Raw genomic sequence first — 17,035 nt, forward strand, 5'->3', positions numbered from 1 at the left:
CCCTCCTTCTTCCTTGGTGTACCTCGCCTGATAGGTAGGCAATGTCCTTGCTTTATAAGTACTTATGTGAACGGATGGGAGGATGGATGGATATATGCTATGAGCATCCCCTTTGGAACAGGTGGTGGGTTGCGCCACCAAACTATTGCTATTGCCTAATGCCATAGCTATGCTAATATACAAAAAGAAAGGAAACAAAAACGATGAATTCCCATAATCAAACTTTCTGAACCCCTACTGTAAACTTTGTTTTTGCACGCCTCAGTTGTTTGTCGTTTCCCTACAATGCTTCCACCAATCCTCCAATCACTTCTTACTAATCCCTGAGGAAATGTTTACTTTTCCACTGCTCTCGCTGAACCCAAAGGCTTCAAGGAAGCCAGTGGTGCCTACATCACGTATTCACATTCTAATACGTATTCACATTCTAATAAAACATGCTCCATAGTTTCCCTAGCCTTACCACAGCAAGCATATGCTTATTCTTCCTTCTTATATCTCACTTTATAGGTGCGTGTTCTAAGGCATCCCGATCTCGCTTCGAAAAGTAATGAGCTCCTCTTTGAGTTATCATAAATTGTTTCTTTCCTGATTTTGTTTTTTCCTCTTAAAGGGAAGCTGAAACGGTTTTCAATTTCCATGAATTGCTGGCATTGGGAAGAACAGACCTAATAATTTACGGTTCCGAAATTTTTTCTTCGTTTTGTTAATATAAGGGGCGGAAATCGCTTTCTAAATCACCTCCGCGGACACGCCCCCATCGCTTCCCGGAGCGCCGGGTGAGGTGGTTGCCAGAGGAGAGAACCGGCGAGAGTGACGTCAGTCGCGGAAACTGAGCTGCCGGACCGGCGTGCTGGCATGTGCTGGCATGCCTCTTTCCGTCCTGCGCTTTACTGAACGACGCTACGAGAGATCTGCCGCCGCCGCCGCTCACGTTTGTTTTCTTTCGCGATTTTCGTAAACTGTTCTTCTGTGCTGCGTGAGTGCCTACAGCCAAGGGCGCCCAACATGCCCTCGTTCTGTGCAGCATTCGGCTGCGCGAACACAGGCGGGCGAGACGATGTGGTGTTTCACAGGTTCCCGAAGGACAAGAAGCTTGCAGCGCCGTGGGGCCGTGCGGTGAGGAGAGATAAGTTCGTGCCGACGAAATCAACTGTGCTGTGCTCGGACCATTTCCGCGACAGTGACCATCATCGGAGCTGGACAACGATGCGGGAAATCTGTATTCCATTTAAATCGGCGCAACTGAAGCCCGGCGTTGTTCCGTCTATATTCTCCCACAAGAGAAATACCTCGCCACCTCCAAAAGCGGCCTTCGCCAAGAGGAGAAAGCGTGAGGTAAGGGGTTTAATGTGCACACGGGCAATATTTTAACAGATGATTACCTTAGTGGCGAACAAATGGCCTACGACAAAGCGAGGTGGAGGCACAGCCGGTAATATGCACGTACGTGCAGGGTGCTTGCCATTTTCATCCTGTTTTGCCTCTCCGCTTTATCACGGAACACTGTACTACAACCGTTTGTTCGGCGCTGTTTTGATACGGTGAAATAACTGGCCGGGGGTACGCTTGCGCATTCAGTGATATTTGTTATTGGTCCTACCACGCGGTGCCCGCAGATTTAGCTGTTCAGCATTCGTGTTCAAATCGCACGACATGAGGCGTTACGGTAATGTTTTCATGCTCGCGTTAGGGTAGTTGAACTCGGCGTGTAAAAACTTCGTTCCGTAGATTTCGCACTCAGAGCTTGCTACCAGCAGCGACATGCCGCAAAAGCGAGCGTCGGCACAGCCGCGCCAGTGGCAAGGCGAACGGGCTCAAATAATGAAGTAACGTTGTGAGGTATTGAAGTTATCAGCGTTCGACGTGGTCTAGCCCAATGCAGGCATCGCTCATTGGCAAAAAAAAAAATTTCTTGCACTTTTCCTAGGGAACTAGCTATGCATCACGCATGGCAAACTTATTATTTGAAAGTAATTATATAACATTACTCATTAATGTCTTATTACGCTCATTCACTTGAATTACATTACCAATTACCGCCTTAAAGAAAGTAATGGTATTACTTTACGATTGCTTCCAAAAAGTTTTCATGCATACAAGAAGCAAAAAGCTAAGTATAAAGTGACGCCAACCTTTCTTCAAGGTAACATACACTTTCATGCCCTCCCCCCATGTTTCTCCACGACACCTGACCACATTACCAACGTTCTGACGCCGTACACAGCTTACTGGTGCATATTTAACGCAATTACTAAATTACTTTAGCCATGAAATTACAGACAAAATATTTCACATTACTAAATCAATGGACATTTAATCCATCGCATAAATTACTGAAAAAGTCTTTCAATTATTGTAAGTAATCCAACTGCTGTCATGTATGCTGATATGCTGAAATTCATGATATCCATGCCTTGTACTCTTTCAGATACTAGCAGAGCTCCTTGAGAACCGAGCCCCTGATGAACCTGTTCCACTACCATCACCAATCGAAGATATTGAAGCAGCCAGTGAGACACAGGCAAATAATGAAGAGTTTGAAGCAGCCATTGTGGCACAGGCAGCTAGTGTTGAACAGAGTTGCCCCGAAACTGCAGACAAGAGCCTTCAAGTTCTGATACAACCAGTAACATCTTGCACGGCGTCACAAGCAGACATACGCTAGCAGCCCGTCGTGGCAGCTTTAAGTGCATACTCGCGCGAGCAAACGCCGCTGGCACGCTGCGAAGCATAGACGGAAACGCGCGCAGTAATAAATTTTGGTGACCGGACTTCGTGCGTAGCTTCCACAGCATTGCACCTGAGGTATGTCACCTGCCTAGTGAATGTCACCTGCCTAGTGACATTCGACGTACGGTTGCAGTTATCGTGTTTACCACACGGCGGTGCTAAAACTGCCTAATATCTTTATGTCAACACTAGCATGGAGCACGCATACCGATTCTTGATCGAGCCAAAATCGCAAAGTCGTCGAACCATAGTATTAATAGCGCACATATAATACCTCTGGCCATATCTGGATGTGTATGATAAGCAACTTCCATGCCTCGCAGCACTGCATGTGCGCGCTTTGAAACGCGGCACTTATGTTCGAGATCGTGTATCAACACTAAAAAAACCACGGAACTTTAGACAAGCAGCGGCAAGGTGCTTGACATCGCGGAATTGCACCCGTGTTTACAATCTGATGAGAAGTTAGTGCTTCGGCATTCTTACAGCAGCAAGTTCGCAGTGATACTTTGGCGCATTTTTTCTCCCGTCATTGGAAGGTGCAGCTACATGAAACAAAAGAAAACATACGTACCAGCTAAGATTACCAACGCGCGAGAAGGTGCACACATCGCTCTCGCTGTTGGCACATTCAACATCGTCGTTGCCGCCGTTGCCGCCATCGTTTTCCGTATCGGCTGTCGGTTCGAACATGTACGGCAAAAATACAAGCTGTGCGAGACAGCGAGAATGTTCCATAATGCTTACAACTCAGCTGTGAAGCCAGAACAGAACAGCGTGCTACGCTCTGAAACGGCGGCGCCGACCGGCGACTGCCGCGAACGACGTCACAGCGGCCCCGACCAATCACGGGCAACAGCGGCGTTCGCGCGATGACCCGATGCACTGGTGCGCGTTTTCTTGAAAAAAACAGCCGTTTGCGTTTGTTTCCGCCCTTTTAGAACCAGATATTCGTGTTCAGGGGACTCAAAACTGTAGAATGCCGCAAAGAACTCATTTTTTTCGAAAAGTGTTTCAGCTTCCCTTTAAGTAGTTACTCATGGCAGGTTTCTTTTCCATTGCCTCCACCCATAAGATTATTTCAGCCTCTCTGACTTTCCGCTTGACGTTCTTTGTTGCTGTGTTGCCCATCCTACAGGCCGCATACTTGCTGGTAAGCTTCCTAATTCTTTTCTCCACTGTGAATCAATGTTTTTCCTGTCCAGCTACCTCAACACTCTCCGAGCCCATTTACTTTTTTCCATATTACTCAGTAGTTGTTCATACTCAATTTTACTGCGAGCTTCCCTCACTTCAAAATTAGTCCAGCCCATATCACCCTGAACAGCTTCATTTGTAGTTTTCCCGTGAGCGCCCAATGCGAGGCGACCCACTGACCTTTGGTTCACATCGAGTCCTGCTTGCACCCCTGGTTTCAAGCAAACAACCGCATTTCCAAAAGTAAGTCCTGGAATCATTACACCTGTCCACTTGCCCCGGAGCACCTTGTACCAATTGTATGCCCATAGCATTCTGTGTTTCATAATGGCTGCCTTTAACTTCTCCTTAAGATTTATTGTTTTTTCCTTTGTTTTCATATATATATTACCTTCTTTTATCCATATACCAAGTTTTTTGTATTCTTTTTCCTGGACCTGTATTGTCACGGTCTGTTCTCTGTTCTCAGTGAAGACCATACCACCTGATTTCCGAACCCTAAATTTCAAACTTAAATTGTTGCCTTGCTGTCCACAGATATTAGACAGACGTTGCAAATCGCTTTGCTTGTTAGCTAGTAGCACATTGTCGTCCGCATAAAATAAACCTGCAAGCTGCTGTTATACTACTGTACCCGCTTGTTTGTGTGAGAGATTAAAGCAGATATTACTTCCTTCTAGCGCCCTCTCCATGCTCACCATGTACATCATAAACAGCAGTGGGGATAAAGGGCACCCCTGCCTCAGTCCCTTGTTGATATTGTTACGGGAAGGAAGAAGCGTGCGTATATATTTACCGATGGCTTTTAATGGGCTGAGCCAACAAGCGTAGAGCAGCGATAATACTAAACTCTTCTTCGTCGTCTCCAAGACCACCATCAGCGTCGTCGTCTTCTCACATTACCGATTGTGACATCACCCCCGTCGCAAAAAGCACCTTACTGGTGTGGCTCATCGGTCTGAGAGAGCTAAGCTTTCAGATAGCTGACGTGGATGATGTCAAAGAGAGGTGAAGGCACCGTGGCGTTCAGCGGAGACGCTTCATATGTGACAGAAGTCGCCTGGCGAAGGATGCGGTAAGGGCCATAGTATCGCGAGAGGAATTCTCCGAAAAACCAACACGCCGAGTCAGATACCAAACTAGCACAAGGGCACTTGGTTCGTAGTTCACGTCGTGATGGCGCTGGAAGTGACGGCATTTCTGGCGTGTCTGTGAAGCAAAAAGACGAATGCGGGCTATCTGGCGCGCTTGAGTCACTGTGGCTATTACATCCCGAGAATACTCTGTCGGCGAGTCGAGTGTGGTCGAAACGAGAGTCTCGAAAGGCAAAGTCGGCTCACTGCTGAAGAGGATAGCCAGCTGTGTCGTGGCGCGAGGAATCGTAGGCGAACGTGACAAATGGTAGAGCAATGTCCCAGTCGCGACGATCGGAGGAAACATACATTTCTAGCATGTCAGGTATTGTGTGGTTCAGGTGTTCGGTAAGACCGTTAGTTTGAGGATGGTAAGCGGTAGGAAGTTTGTGTTTAGTAGCACATGGTCGAAGTAGGTCGTCTATGACTTTGGCAAGAATGTATCCACCGCGATCGGTGAGAAGTTGACGATGTGCACCGTGGTGCAATATAACGACGTGAAGCAAGAAATCAGCGACGTCGGTAGCGCAGCTGGTCGGTAGGGCTCTAGTAATGGCGTAGCGAGTGGTATGGTCCGTAGCGATGGCAATCCACATATTTCCGTCATTAGGTATAGGGAATGGTCCGAGGAGATCAACGCCAACGCGAAAGAAAGGGTCGGCCGGTATATCCAAAGGCTGCAGCAGTCCAGCAGGAGGCACAGCGGCGTTGACACGACTCACACGCGGCAACATAGCGCCGGACGGAGCGGTTGAGACGGATCCAGAAAAACCGTCGCCGAATTCGGTCATAGGTCCGCGTGACGCAAAGGTGTCCAATGGTGGGAATGTCGTGCAGTTGCTGCAGTACAATCTGTCGCAGATGTGACGGACGACGGCTAGGAGCTCGGGCTCGACGGGGTGCATGTTGCGGCGATATAGGATGCCATTTTGTAGTACGAACATTTGAAGGGATGGGTCAGACGAATCAGAGAGCAGGCGTTCGATAATTGGGTGTAACGACTCATCGCGTCGTTGTTCAGGGCCAATGTCTTGCAATGCAGAGAGCGAAAGAACGCAGATCGGTGCGACAGCCACTGAACCGTCCGGTACATCGGCGGGATGACGAGACAGGCAGTCGGCGTCCTGATGTAGATGACCCGACTTGTAGACCACAGTGTATGTCTTCCTGCAGCCGGTGGGCCCAGCGACTGAGGCGTCTTGTGGGATCCTTGAGGGAGGAAAGCCAACAAAGGGCGTAGTGGTTGGTTGTAACTGTAAATGGTCGACCATATATGTAGGGTCGGAACTTGCCCACCGCCCAAATTAGGGCGAGACACTCGCGTTCGGTAACCGAGTAATTGCGCTCGGTGAGAGAAAGAAGGCGGCTGGCGTAGGTGATAACGCGGTCGTGCCCACATTGGCGTTGTGCTAAAACTGCGCCGATGCCGTAGCCACTGGTGTCAGTGCGGATTTCCGTCGGAGCAGAGACGTCAAAATGGACGAGAACAGGAGGTGTGGTAAGCAGCGTGATGAGCTGCGAGAAAGCTGATGCTTGTTCAGAGCCCCGACAGAAAGGAACGTCTTTCTTCTTCAGGAGGTCAGTCAGGAGACGGGCAACATGGGCGAAATTTTCCACAAACCTGCGGAAGTAAGAACAAAGGCCCATAAAGCTGCGAACATCATAGGCAGAAGTTGGTACTGGGAAATTCTGCACAGAATGAACTTTAGCGGGGTCGAGGCGAATGCCTGACGAATCGACGAGGTGTCCGAGCATAGTTATTTGGTGGTGAACGAAGTGACACTTTGACGAGTTGAGCTGCAAGCCAGCGGTGCGAAAAACAGAAAGAACAGATGAAAGTCTTTCAAGATGAGTTGCAAAAGTTGAAGAGAATACGACGACGTCTTTCAAGTAGCACAAACAAATGGACCATTTCTAACCACGCAAGAGCATGTCTATCATCCGTTCGAAGGGGCGCGACACCGCCGGACGCACTATGTGCTCACCCCTTCTTGTAACACAGGCTGCTCTCGCTGTCTGGCTCGGCCCGCTTGGAAAGCTCGTCAAAGGTGCTCCGGGAACAAGCGCAACGGATGAAGTAGCATCGACACACGGACCTTCCATCCAGCCGGGCGTTCTTCAAGCCGAAATCGTCTCCCCACCGAAACTGGAGCGCCTCGGATTCCTCGTCTGGAAACCCGGAACCACAGCAACAGTATCCAACCGCCTACCTACGTCGCATTCACCGGGGCGCGACACCGCCGGACGCACTATGTGCTCACCCCTTCTTGTAACAAAGGTTGGTTACAGAGCCATTGCGCATGCGTGCGAACTTCAAACCCATTTTTATTTGAGGTGTCGGGCCCCCGTGACACCAAGGACTGGCTATTTTGCTTTGTTAACCGTTGTAGGTCCGTGGTGTGCCATGTTGCGTTGTCACTATTGCTGTTAGCTTTGTCAGGTGACGTGGAGTCGAACCCAGGCCCTGATATCGTTCAGGAATCTAGTACGCAGACCGACGCAGCGGATATCTCTGCTGTCTTACAGATGCTTACCAAGCTTCAGTCAGGTCAAGAAAAAATTTTGTCGTATTTAGCGGACATACGGACTAAACTATATGCCACTGGCAAAAAAGGGAACTTGACTGAGCTTGCCGACCTACTAGAGCAAGGTCGCTCGCAGTCCAGTTAATCTTCGGCCGCTTCTATAGCCCCGTCTACAGAAATAGCTGCTTTGAAAGCTTCCACAGATGATTCCGAAAATAGGCTACGAAGGAACAACCTTCTATTTTTTTTTTGGTTTTGAGGATAACCCGTAGGAAACCTGGAAGCAAGTCGAAGAAACTGCTGTTGCGTTCTGCTCTACTAAGCTAGGTGTATCGCTTGGCTCCCTAAATATTGATCGAGCGCATAGACTGGGCACTTACAGTGAAGATAAAAACCGCGCCTTAATTGTTCGCTTTGTTAGATTCAAAGATAAAGATGCGGTATTGGGTGAGGGGGGGTCCGAAGTTGAAGACAAGTGACATTTCCATCAGGGAAGACTTCTCTCGTTCAGTACGCTTAGCCCGCAGGAAACTTTGCGAATTTGCAAAGGCTCGGTCCTCCTCGTACAAACTAAGGCACGATAAGCTTCGTATGGACGGACGCAACTTCATTTACGACGCTTATAGTGATAATATCGTGCTGCAAAAAAAAGTGAACTTGAAACAGCGTCGAGCAATCCCTGTTACTCAAGTTAACGGTTCTGTCAGCGTTCCCCGATGCCGCCCCGTTGAGCATGTGTCGTGCCGTCCTTAATTGGTAAACGTTTTGCTTATCAATTGCCGAAGCGTCAAGAACAAAGCCAACGAGTTAACAGGGCTCGTATCATCTTTTGGCCCTCACATTGTTATCGGGTCTGAATCTTGGTTGGATGAGTCGATTTCCAGCTCTGAAATATTTCCTGCGGAATATGTAGCCTATCGCAAAGACCGCAATACGCATGGTGGGGTCGTTTTTGTTCTGGTCAAGCACAGCTTGCCAAGTTTCGTAGTTGATTTGGGAGATAACAGCTGTGAATCTGTTTGGTGCAAAGTTGTTCTAGAACATAGCAAACAGCTTACAGTTGGAGCATTTTATCGTCCGCCTAATGACAACAGGAGTCATACCTTTAATACCCTTTCTCATATATTACTTACGGCCTCAGCTGATCCCTTTATCGTCGGTGGTGACTTTAATATGCCAGATGCGCAGTGTATTAATAAGCTGCCAGTACTTCCTTCGTGCTCATCCCTGTCGTCGTCTTTTCACGATCGTTTCGCAACGCATGGTCTTTATCAATTGGTGGAGGGACCAACACGGCGCCATGGCAATGCCGCTTCCACCTTAGATCTTCTGATTTCAAACTCTCCTTCATTGCTGCAATCTCTTTCCATAGTTCCCGGAATAAGCGACCATGTTGCAGTGGCTGCCCGTCTCGTTACTCCCAAGCCGTACGTATACCGCCACCGAAACCCAGGAAAGTTTATTTCTTTGATAGCGGAAATTACTCTCGTATTTCTGAAACACTTGAGTCAAACTTCGATGCTTTCTCAGAACAAAGCAGCACTGTATCTGTCTGCGAGTTATAGCTGCTGTTCAAGGAACAACTTTTACAGCTCATTGACTTGCACATTCTATCTAAACTTCTTTCTGTGAAGCACCGAAAAAATAAACCTTGGTTTAATAAACCCTTAAAGGTACTACTTAATAAGAGGAATCGTATGTTCAAACGGTATAGAGAAAAGCCCGATCCACTGCAATTTTCTAAGCTTCGATAACTTGGTTCTGAAATCCAGATGAAAATCACAGATAGAAAAAAGCGGTAGTTTGACTCTCTTGGCTCTAGAATTAAAGGAAACCCACAGGAACTTTGGAAACTAGTGAAATCGAAAATTAAAGACGATGTTGTTATCTCTCTGTTAATCCACAATAGCGCAGCTGTTACTAATGATAGAGATAAATCAGGCTGTTTTAATGATTACTTTGTTTCTGTGTATTCCACGCTAGTACCTCAACATCTTCCAGTCTGCTTGAGCAACGCGCTTGTTGATATGCCGGATATTGCTGTTCACTACTTCGGAATAGTCAGCCTTCACCAAAAATTAAAACCAGACTTGGCACCAGGTCCAGATTGGATACCCAATTTTGTTTTGAAATCCTGCGTACATATCATATCAAGGTAGCTCGAAGTACTGTATCACAAATCTCTTGATCGAAATCTCAGAATTACCTGAAGACTGGAAGATGGGCGACATTTTTCCGGTTCATAAAAGCGGGCCCCGTGACAGTGTCATGAATTATCGACCTATATCTTTAGCATCTGTGTGTTGCAAAACCCTGGAGCACATAATTTACACTAACATCTTTATCCACCTTCAAAAAAACAGTTTCTTTGTTCCTTACCAACATGGGTTGAGAGCTGGTCACTCATGCGTAACTCAGTTAGTGGAATTTACACATGACATATTGACGCGAAATAAGTTTGGACGTGATGACACGGGACCCTTAAGACGAGAACGACGAAGTTCGTGGTTGCGCGTGCGCTCTCCGAGGACCAGCCATCGCTATAGGCAGACGTTTTTTTGCCAATCTGTCGGTGGTAAACTGTTTTAGTTGTAATAGCTGGGTGACAATATTCCCATCATTAGACAAAGGTTTACAAACAGACTGCATACTATTAGATTTACAGAAAGCGTTTGACAAAGTGGCCCATGTTCTCTTAATTCATAAGCTTTCACTTCTTGGTTTACCAGAAAAAATCCTTTATTGGCTCGAAAACTACTTCACAGGTCACTTACAAAGAGTGGTAATTAGTGGCACAGAATCAGAATAGGCATGCGTATCTTCTGGCGTTCCTCAGGGTTCCGTCTTACGTCCTCTTTTATTTCTTATATATATAAATGAACATTGGCACAGGAATCACCTCGAGAATCCGGCTGTACGCAGACGATTGCGCCTTTTACAGAGAAACTAATAGTGATTCCGACCGAGTAATATTACAGACAGACCTAAATGAAATTTCTTCATGGTGCGACAGGTGGCTTATGTCCCTCAACATCTCAAAATGTAAGCCTATTTGTTTCACCCGCAAGCGGCAACCAATCCGTACACAGTATTACTTGAACGGCTCCCCTTTGTCAGAAACAAGTGAAGCTAAATGTTTACATGTCACATTTTCCGCCGATATGACATGGAATCGTCACATTCAAAGTGTCATTTTAAAAGCAGGGCGAGTACTTAATTTTATTAAATGAAACTTTAGGCACGCGCCACTAGATTTCAAGCGAACACTTTACCTAAGCAACGTTCGCCCGATACTCAAATACGCGTCTGTTGTGTGGGACCCGCATGCACAAATTCTTGTCAATAGCTTAGAAGCGATACAGAAACTTGCGTCCCATTTCATAACCGGCATTTAGTCATTTCCAAGCAGCATCACAGAAATAAAACGGCACATATTTCAGTACGCCGTGTTGTTTCCCACCTCTTTCCTTCGAGATACCGTCTTCAATCGCACACCACTAAACAAAGAGACTTATCTACAACCACCAACATACATATCCGGGCGCCGCGGCCACTTACTTAAGATAAAATAAATATGCGCGCGCACAACAACATACCAAAACTTCTGTTTTCCCCGTACAATACACGAATGGAACCTGCTGCCTCCTGAACTAATTGAAGTTTCTTCGGATGTCACATTCCCCACTGCTCTCCAAGCATATGTTTGTAGATAAAAATGCACTCGCCATTTGAAACTTTCTTTTAAGTTTATGTTTTGCAATGTTAGCGAGCGTGCTGTGTTAATGAGTCTATCTTGTTACCTGGGCGAAACTTGTTCTTAGTGCTGTCTCATGCGCTCCCTCAGAATGTAACACTTGTATGATTAGTATTGTACCCATGGTCTGAAGTGTTTAACGTTTTTAAGGGTGTGCAATCTTGTATTATATATTGATTATCTGTCCTCCCTGCTGTAATGCCCAATGGGCGAAGTAGGTATGTAAATAAATAAAAAAAAATAAAAGGTCGCTGGAGCATTTCACAAGCCAAATGGCATTTCCCAGAAATGATATAGGCCGTCTGGTGTGAGGAATGCGGTCTTTTCACGGTTCATTTCATCCACGGCAATTTCTCAATATCCAGAGTGAAAGTCTATAGATGAAAAATAAGTGGCACTGTGGAGACAATCCAGAGCATCGTCAATGCGGGGAAGTGGATATACATCTTTCTTGGTGATCGTGTTTAGATGACGATAGTCAACGAAGAATCGCCAGCTGTTATCCTTCTTTTTGACAAGAACAGGGGACGCCCACGGGCTGGACGAGTGTTCAATAATTCCTTTGGAAAGCATCTTGTCAACCTCGCTCTGGATAACTTGTCGCTCAGAGAGCGACACCTGGTATAGGCGTCGGCGAACAGGTGCTGCATCGCCGGTATTTATACGATGCTTCACGACCGCAGTTTGACGCAAAGGGTGATCGTTCAGGTCAAAAATGTCGGAGTAGGACTCGAGGAGGCCCCGGAGCTCAGCGGCTTGTTGGGTTGAGAGGTCCGGCGCAATCATCTTTGTAAAGTTGTTGGTCGGGGCTTATGCAGAAGGCGCAGAATGAGCATTGGTCGAAGACGCTGCAACAGATAGAGCAGAAATGTGGCACTCGTGCGTCGGTTACAACGTGGCAAGAGACATGCCTCGACAAAGTACTTGTGGGCATTGTCCGAAATTTAGGATTGGAAGACATGTCTGATTGTCCGCAACAGAAACGATGGTGTGTGGGAAGGAGAAATTGTGAGGAAGCAGGACTGAAGTCGCGGGAGTAAGGACGTAGTCTCCGTCAGGTACAGGTGGGCAGGCTAAAACAAGGATGCAAGTTGCTGCAAGAGATGGCAGGCGTATAAAATCCGCGAAACAAAGCTGAATTGGAGCTTGAGCAGGAAGGTCAATGTGAAGAGGTAGGGGTAGGTCAAGTTGTACAGTGGCGGAACAGTCAATCAGAGCAGAATTGGCGGACACAAAGTCGAGTCCGAGGATCACATTGTGATGGCAACGTTCGAGCACACTAAAAAAAAACGGACGTGTGGCGACCTGCGGCACTTACACGAGCAGTACAAGTTCCAAGCACAGCCGGAGTTGCACCGTCTTTGACCTGGAGCACTGGAGTCGGAGCAGGAGTACTTTCTTCAAGCGCGTTCGAAGCCCCGCACTCATGATGGAAATTTGGGCTCCAGTGTGGATGAGTGCTGTAACGGGCAAACCATCCAAGTCAACGTCCAGAAGGTTCCGATTAGTAGGCAGGGTCAGCAGAGGAATTTCAGGCCGGTGTTCTAGAGCAGCGTCACCTCCAGGAGCTGCCCCAGTTAGTTTCCCGTCGGAGAGCGGCGACGGTAAGCTGGGGATGGAGAGCGACGCATCTGGAGCGAACGAGAACCGCGACTATGTGGTGATTGCGAGCGGCTGGTCGCGGTGGCTCGAGCGTTGTCAGGTCCGTCTTCAACCTCGGTGGAGAGTGATGGTGGGCGATGATTCAGTGGGGAGCGGCGGCAGGCATGAAAGCTTGGTCGAGAGTGGGCTGGCCAGGTCCTTGGACAGTGGCGAGAGATGTGGCCCACACGTCGACAGTAAAAGCAGGTGGGTCTATCGCCATGTGTGCGCCATTCGGGTGGGTTGCGATAGCTCGGATATGGACCGTATTGGCGCCGGTAAACAGGGGGCAGAGGCAGCAGATGAAGCAAAGTCAGGACGGCTGGCGGAACAGATGGATGGAATACCCATATTGGCATGTTCTTGGCGAATAACTGACTGAATGAGTGACACAAGCGGCCGGGAATCGTCAAAGCACTGCGTCACTGGCATGGCAGGAGATGTTCCTTCGATTTCTCGCCGAGCGATACGTACAACGTTCTCGTAGGAGGTGGGCTCTCGCGGTAGGCAAATGTCTTCGCACCCAGATGAAGCTGCGGTATTAGGTAGACGCGTAAACTGTTGAACTAGGCGGCGACTCTTCGCGTCTTCAAAGTCCACACTCACTTACTATCTAAACTGACAAGTATAGTGTTAGTGCGCACAGGCAAACGTGAAAACACCAGACTCGATTACCGAGGACATTAGCTGTCAAAACGCTGGCGGTAGGAAGTGCGGCAGCAGGGAGCGGAGTGACCATCGTGTGTTGTATCACATCAACGCAATCTGAGCGGGGAGAATGCTGCGCGCACAAAGGTATGAAGTGTCGTCCCACGAAGACAAAGCCCCGGCGCAGATCGCTTTCGCAATACGGCGCGCGCAGCCATGTAACACGTAGTTCCTGCAACCCCGCCCCCTCCCTCTCCTTGCCGAGAAGTTTATCGCGCGATGTCTCTTGCGCGGGAAAGATTGAATTGCGATCGCCAGCTCCCCACACGCACCTTCCCTCGCGCCTACAGCATGAGGCGTGCGGCGACGGCGTTATCTCCCTTTTACTTCATACGGAACATCACCGCGATGACGACTACGACGGCAAAAGCGTGCCTTAAGTTTCCTATAATTGGCTATCGCAATAACATAAGGATAGGGAAAATGTGTGTCTTCTTCCTTGAATTCCATCTAAGCGCTGGCCATAAAATATGTCAACATTCCATAACACGAACTGACAAAAGAAAAAATTGGAGGACCCTTAAGTTTCGCCTCAAGAGTGGAACGCGATAGCGTTATCGCACCCCGTTCGCACCGCCCACTCATTCGCTCGGCATGCTTTTGACGAGACGAAGGGGAGAAGCGGCCGAATGGCGCGCCAGCTGTCGGGGCAGCGCCGTACATTGCGAGAGGGTCTTCTGTGTTTGCCGCAAGATGGCTCTGTGTGTGCGCCAAGCGCAGAAGAAATGTAGCGGCAACGTACTTCGCTACTCGTTTAACTGCGACTTCTGTAATTTACATGCTCATAGTTACCGCTAAATACCGCAGTATAACTTTCTACGGCACGTATCTAAGGCAACAACGCATTCACTAGAGGCGCTTTTGTTCCGTTTTGAACCATCGAACTCATGGCTGAGTTGTAGCGTAGTGGACCAGCGTCTCCTTCTCACACTCCGGAGACCCTGGTTCGATTCCCAGCCAGCCCTTCTTGCAAGTTGTTTTTATTTATGAATTGCCTTCCGAGATTTTTCGCTCACGGTGAATGCCGCAAACGCTGACGACACCGGCTTTTCTGCGACACGAGCTCCATAACGCAGTAGCGTTAGAATCCCACAGAAGCCATGTTACTTGAGTATCTACGTCAATGCGAAGCATTTCCGACTGTCAACGACGCGCGAGGCAGGCGGCGACGCGACACGTCGACGAGATAAACGCTGCTGTGGGCCGTCATCCAGGGGAAACAACATGTTGTCTCCGAAATTCAAGTACCAAACGTTCTATAATTCCTAAATTGAAGAAAAAGGAATTATAAAGCACTTATTCCTGTACTGTAGTTTGTATTACTGATATAAAAAGGCTTAAGGCTGGGTACTTTATTAGAAAAAGGGAAAATTAGGAAAAGTATGCAAAATTCGCCGAAAAAGGTCTTCTCGTGAATCAGGTTTTACTTCTGAACAATGAACCGTGTTAGCTGATTGTGCCTATTTTTAAGGAACTGCAAATAATTTCGAATCGCCTCTTGTCTCATTCCTCTGCCACCGTGCACTTGGATCTTTCGGACGGTCTTCTCCCCAAGCGCTGTTCAACTGCTACTGAGCATCGAAAGATCTCCTTCTTGTCCTTGCTCATGTTTGCTCAAATACACATACGCCTCTAAAAGAACACACAGAAAGGAAGACACATTGACGCAGCTGTTGTGCTTCTTATTAGAAGCTAATATGTGTTTTCAGCGAACAACACGTCGTACATGTGGCCCACGGTGCATTTCTCGAGGTCACAGATCTAGTACTCAAGGAAATAATCGTTCATCGTTGCACAAGCAATTGCATGAATTTTATGCGCAGGAACATAATCACAAGATTGACTGGGACAATGCCACTGTTGTTGCCAAAGAAAAGAACGTGTCATCCCGATGGCTGCTACAATCTCTAATCATTCAATCGGCGCCAGCTACGGTCAACCGGACATCAGGGACTATGCCTGCCGTTTACGCACGTTCATTACGTCACGTGCTGGCTGTATAAGTGACGACGATTTCGTGTCCAACTCAGTGAACAAGGAACCCGTACGCGGTTCCGAAACGTCAGATTATTCATCAGAATTGGTCAGCGACCGTAATTCCCTGCATTTCCATGCCTGACCAGACGAACTTTCGTCGAACCCTTAATTACATTTCCCGCGAATTGCTTCTGACTGTCAACTCACCTGAGAAGTGGTGCGGGTCGCAGACGTAGTACTTCTTCCAGTCAGCACCGTAGGATATGTAGTCCAGGTACCAGCAAGCTGACAGCAGTGCCCTGTAGCCCGCAGACGTTACCGAGGACAGCTCCTCATTCTGTGGCGCCTTCCACACGTGCACCACAGTGTCCGGAGCAATCTAAGAACACGGTCAGCCACTTAGCTCATGCACTGCCGTCTGCTTCTCTCGCTCTCTACATACACAAAGAAAAGCAAAGCTGGACATCAACCACCTCCTCAGGAAGTGTCCTGGATTCGACCTATTAATTGCGGTGGAGACGTGGACAAGCTCGTTCACTTAACGCCTGGACGTGGCCGCAAACACTTCAGAAAGGCCAGGCTATTACCGTCTCTTTCTTGGAGTTCCTTAAGGTTGCGACCCTTCAGTGCCTATAATGATTCCTTTCTTCACGTAGGTTCGTGTACCGTAAACAATAAAAACGACATGATTGTCGTTGCTGCAGGGGCACTTACTAGTAAAGTACCGTTTTTTGTGATATGTGGTTCTATATTTGACTTGTATATTTCCGGACCATGTGAGGAACGCGCCAGGCGTTTTAGCCAACTTCGAAGAGCACATTGTGCTTATGCCAGGAGCCTGACAGGCTTTGAGAAAAAGTTGCCAATATATTTTGTCGTCTCAGATCAACTAGCAAAACAGAAATAAAATAATAAAATAGGATACCGAAGTAAATGAGGAAGTGTCTGGGGAGCGCCAGTTGTACTGGCTACCAAGAATGGCGCTGATTACAAAATTATTATTGCATTCCTCAAAACTGATAATTACTTTTCGACTTTGTACTTGCACTTAATGGTCGGTGAAAGTTTCTGCGTTCTGAACTTCTTGAAAGCTTACCAGCAACTTTCACTTCACAGTCATAGCAATCCGTTGCTGACAACGCTAGAGTGAGTGTATTTGGTTCAGAGTCTGATGTATACTGCATGAAGCGTTGCAACAATCTTTCAGTCCCTAATGAACAAAGTTCTGAAGAGAATTGCAAAAGTAGGATCTTACACTGTGGTTGTGATAGTCGTTGGCGAGAATCAGGAAGAATGTCAAAGAAATGTCAAAAAGTTCCTCACTTAGCTTGCGCTGTACAAAATAACGCTCAAAGAAGAAAAATTGG

At 47.6% G+C, this 17,035-nt stretch overlaps 1 protein-coding gene across 7 annotated transcripts in view; it reads right to left on the minus strand.

Annotated features, from left to right (window-relative positions):
* The window catches only part of LOC142590715 (beta-hexosaminidase subunit alpha-like), a 254,126-nt gene that overhangs the window by 63,574 nt on the left and 173,517 nt on the right, over nucleotides 1-17,035 (minus strand). For all 7 annotated transcript variants that reach the window (XR_012830233.1, XM_075703140.1, XM_075703137.1 and 4 more), the window contains one exon: nucleotides 15,876-16,047. Coding sequence is in view for 6 of the 7 variants with exons in the window: in XM_075703140.1 (XP_075559255.1) it covers nucleotides 15,876-16,047 (172 nt within the window). In the remaining variant the exon portion in view is untranslated. The remainder of the gene's footprint in view (nucleotides 1-15,875; nucleotides 16,048-17,035) is intronic.

Source organism: Dermacentor variabilis, chromosome 8, assembly GCF_050947875.1.
Source record: "Dermacentor variabilis isolate Ectoservices chromosome 8, ASM5094787v1, whole genome shotgun sequence".
NCBI classification, from domain to species: Eukaryota; Metazoa; Arthropoda; class Arachnida; order Ixodida; family Ixodidae; genus Dermacentor; species Dermacentor variabilis.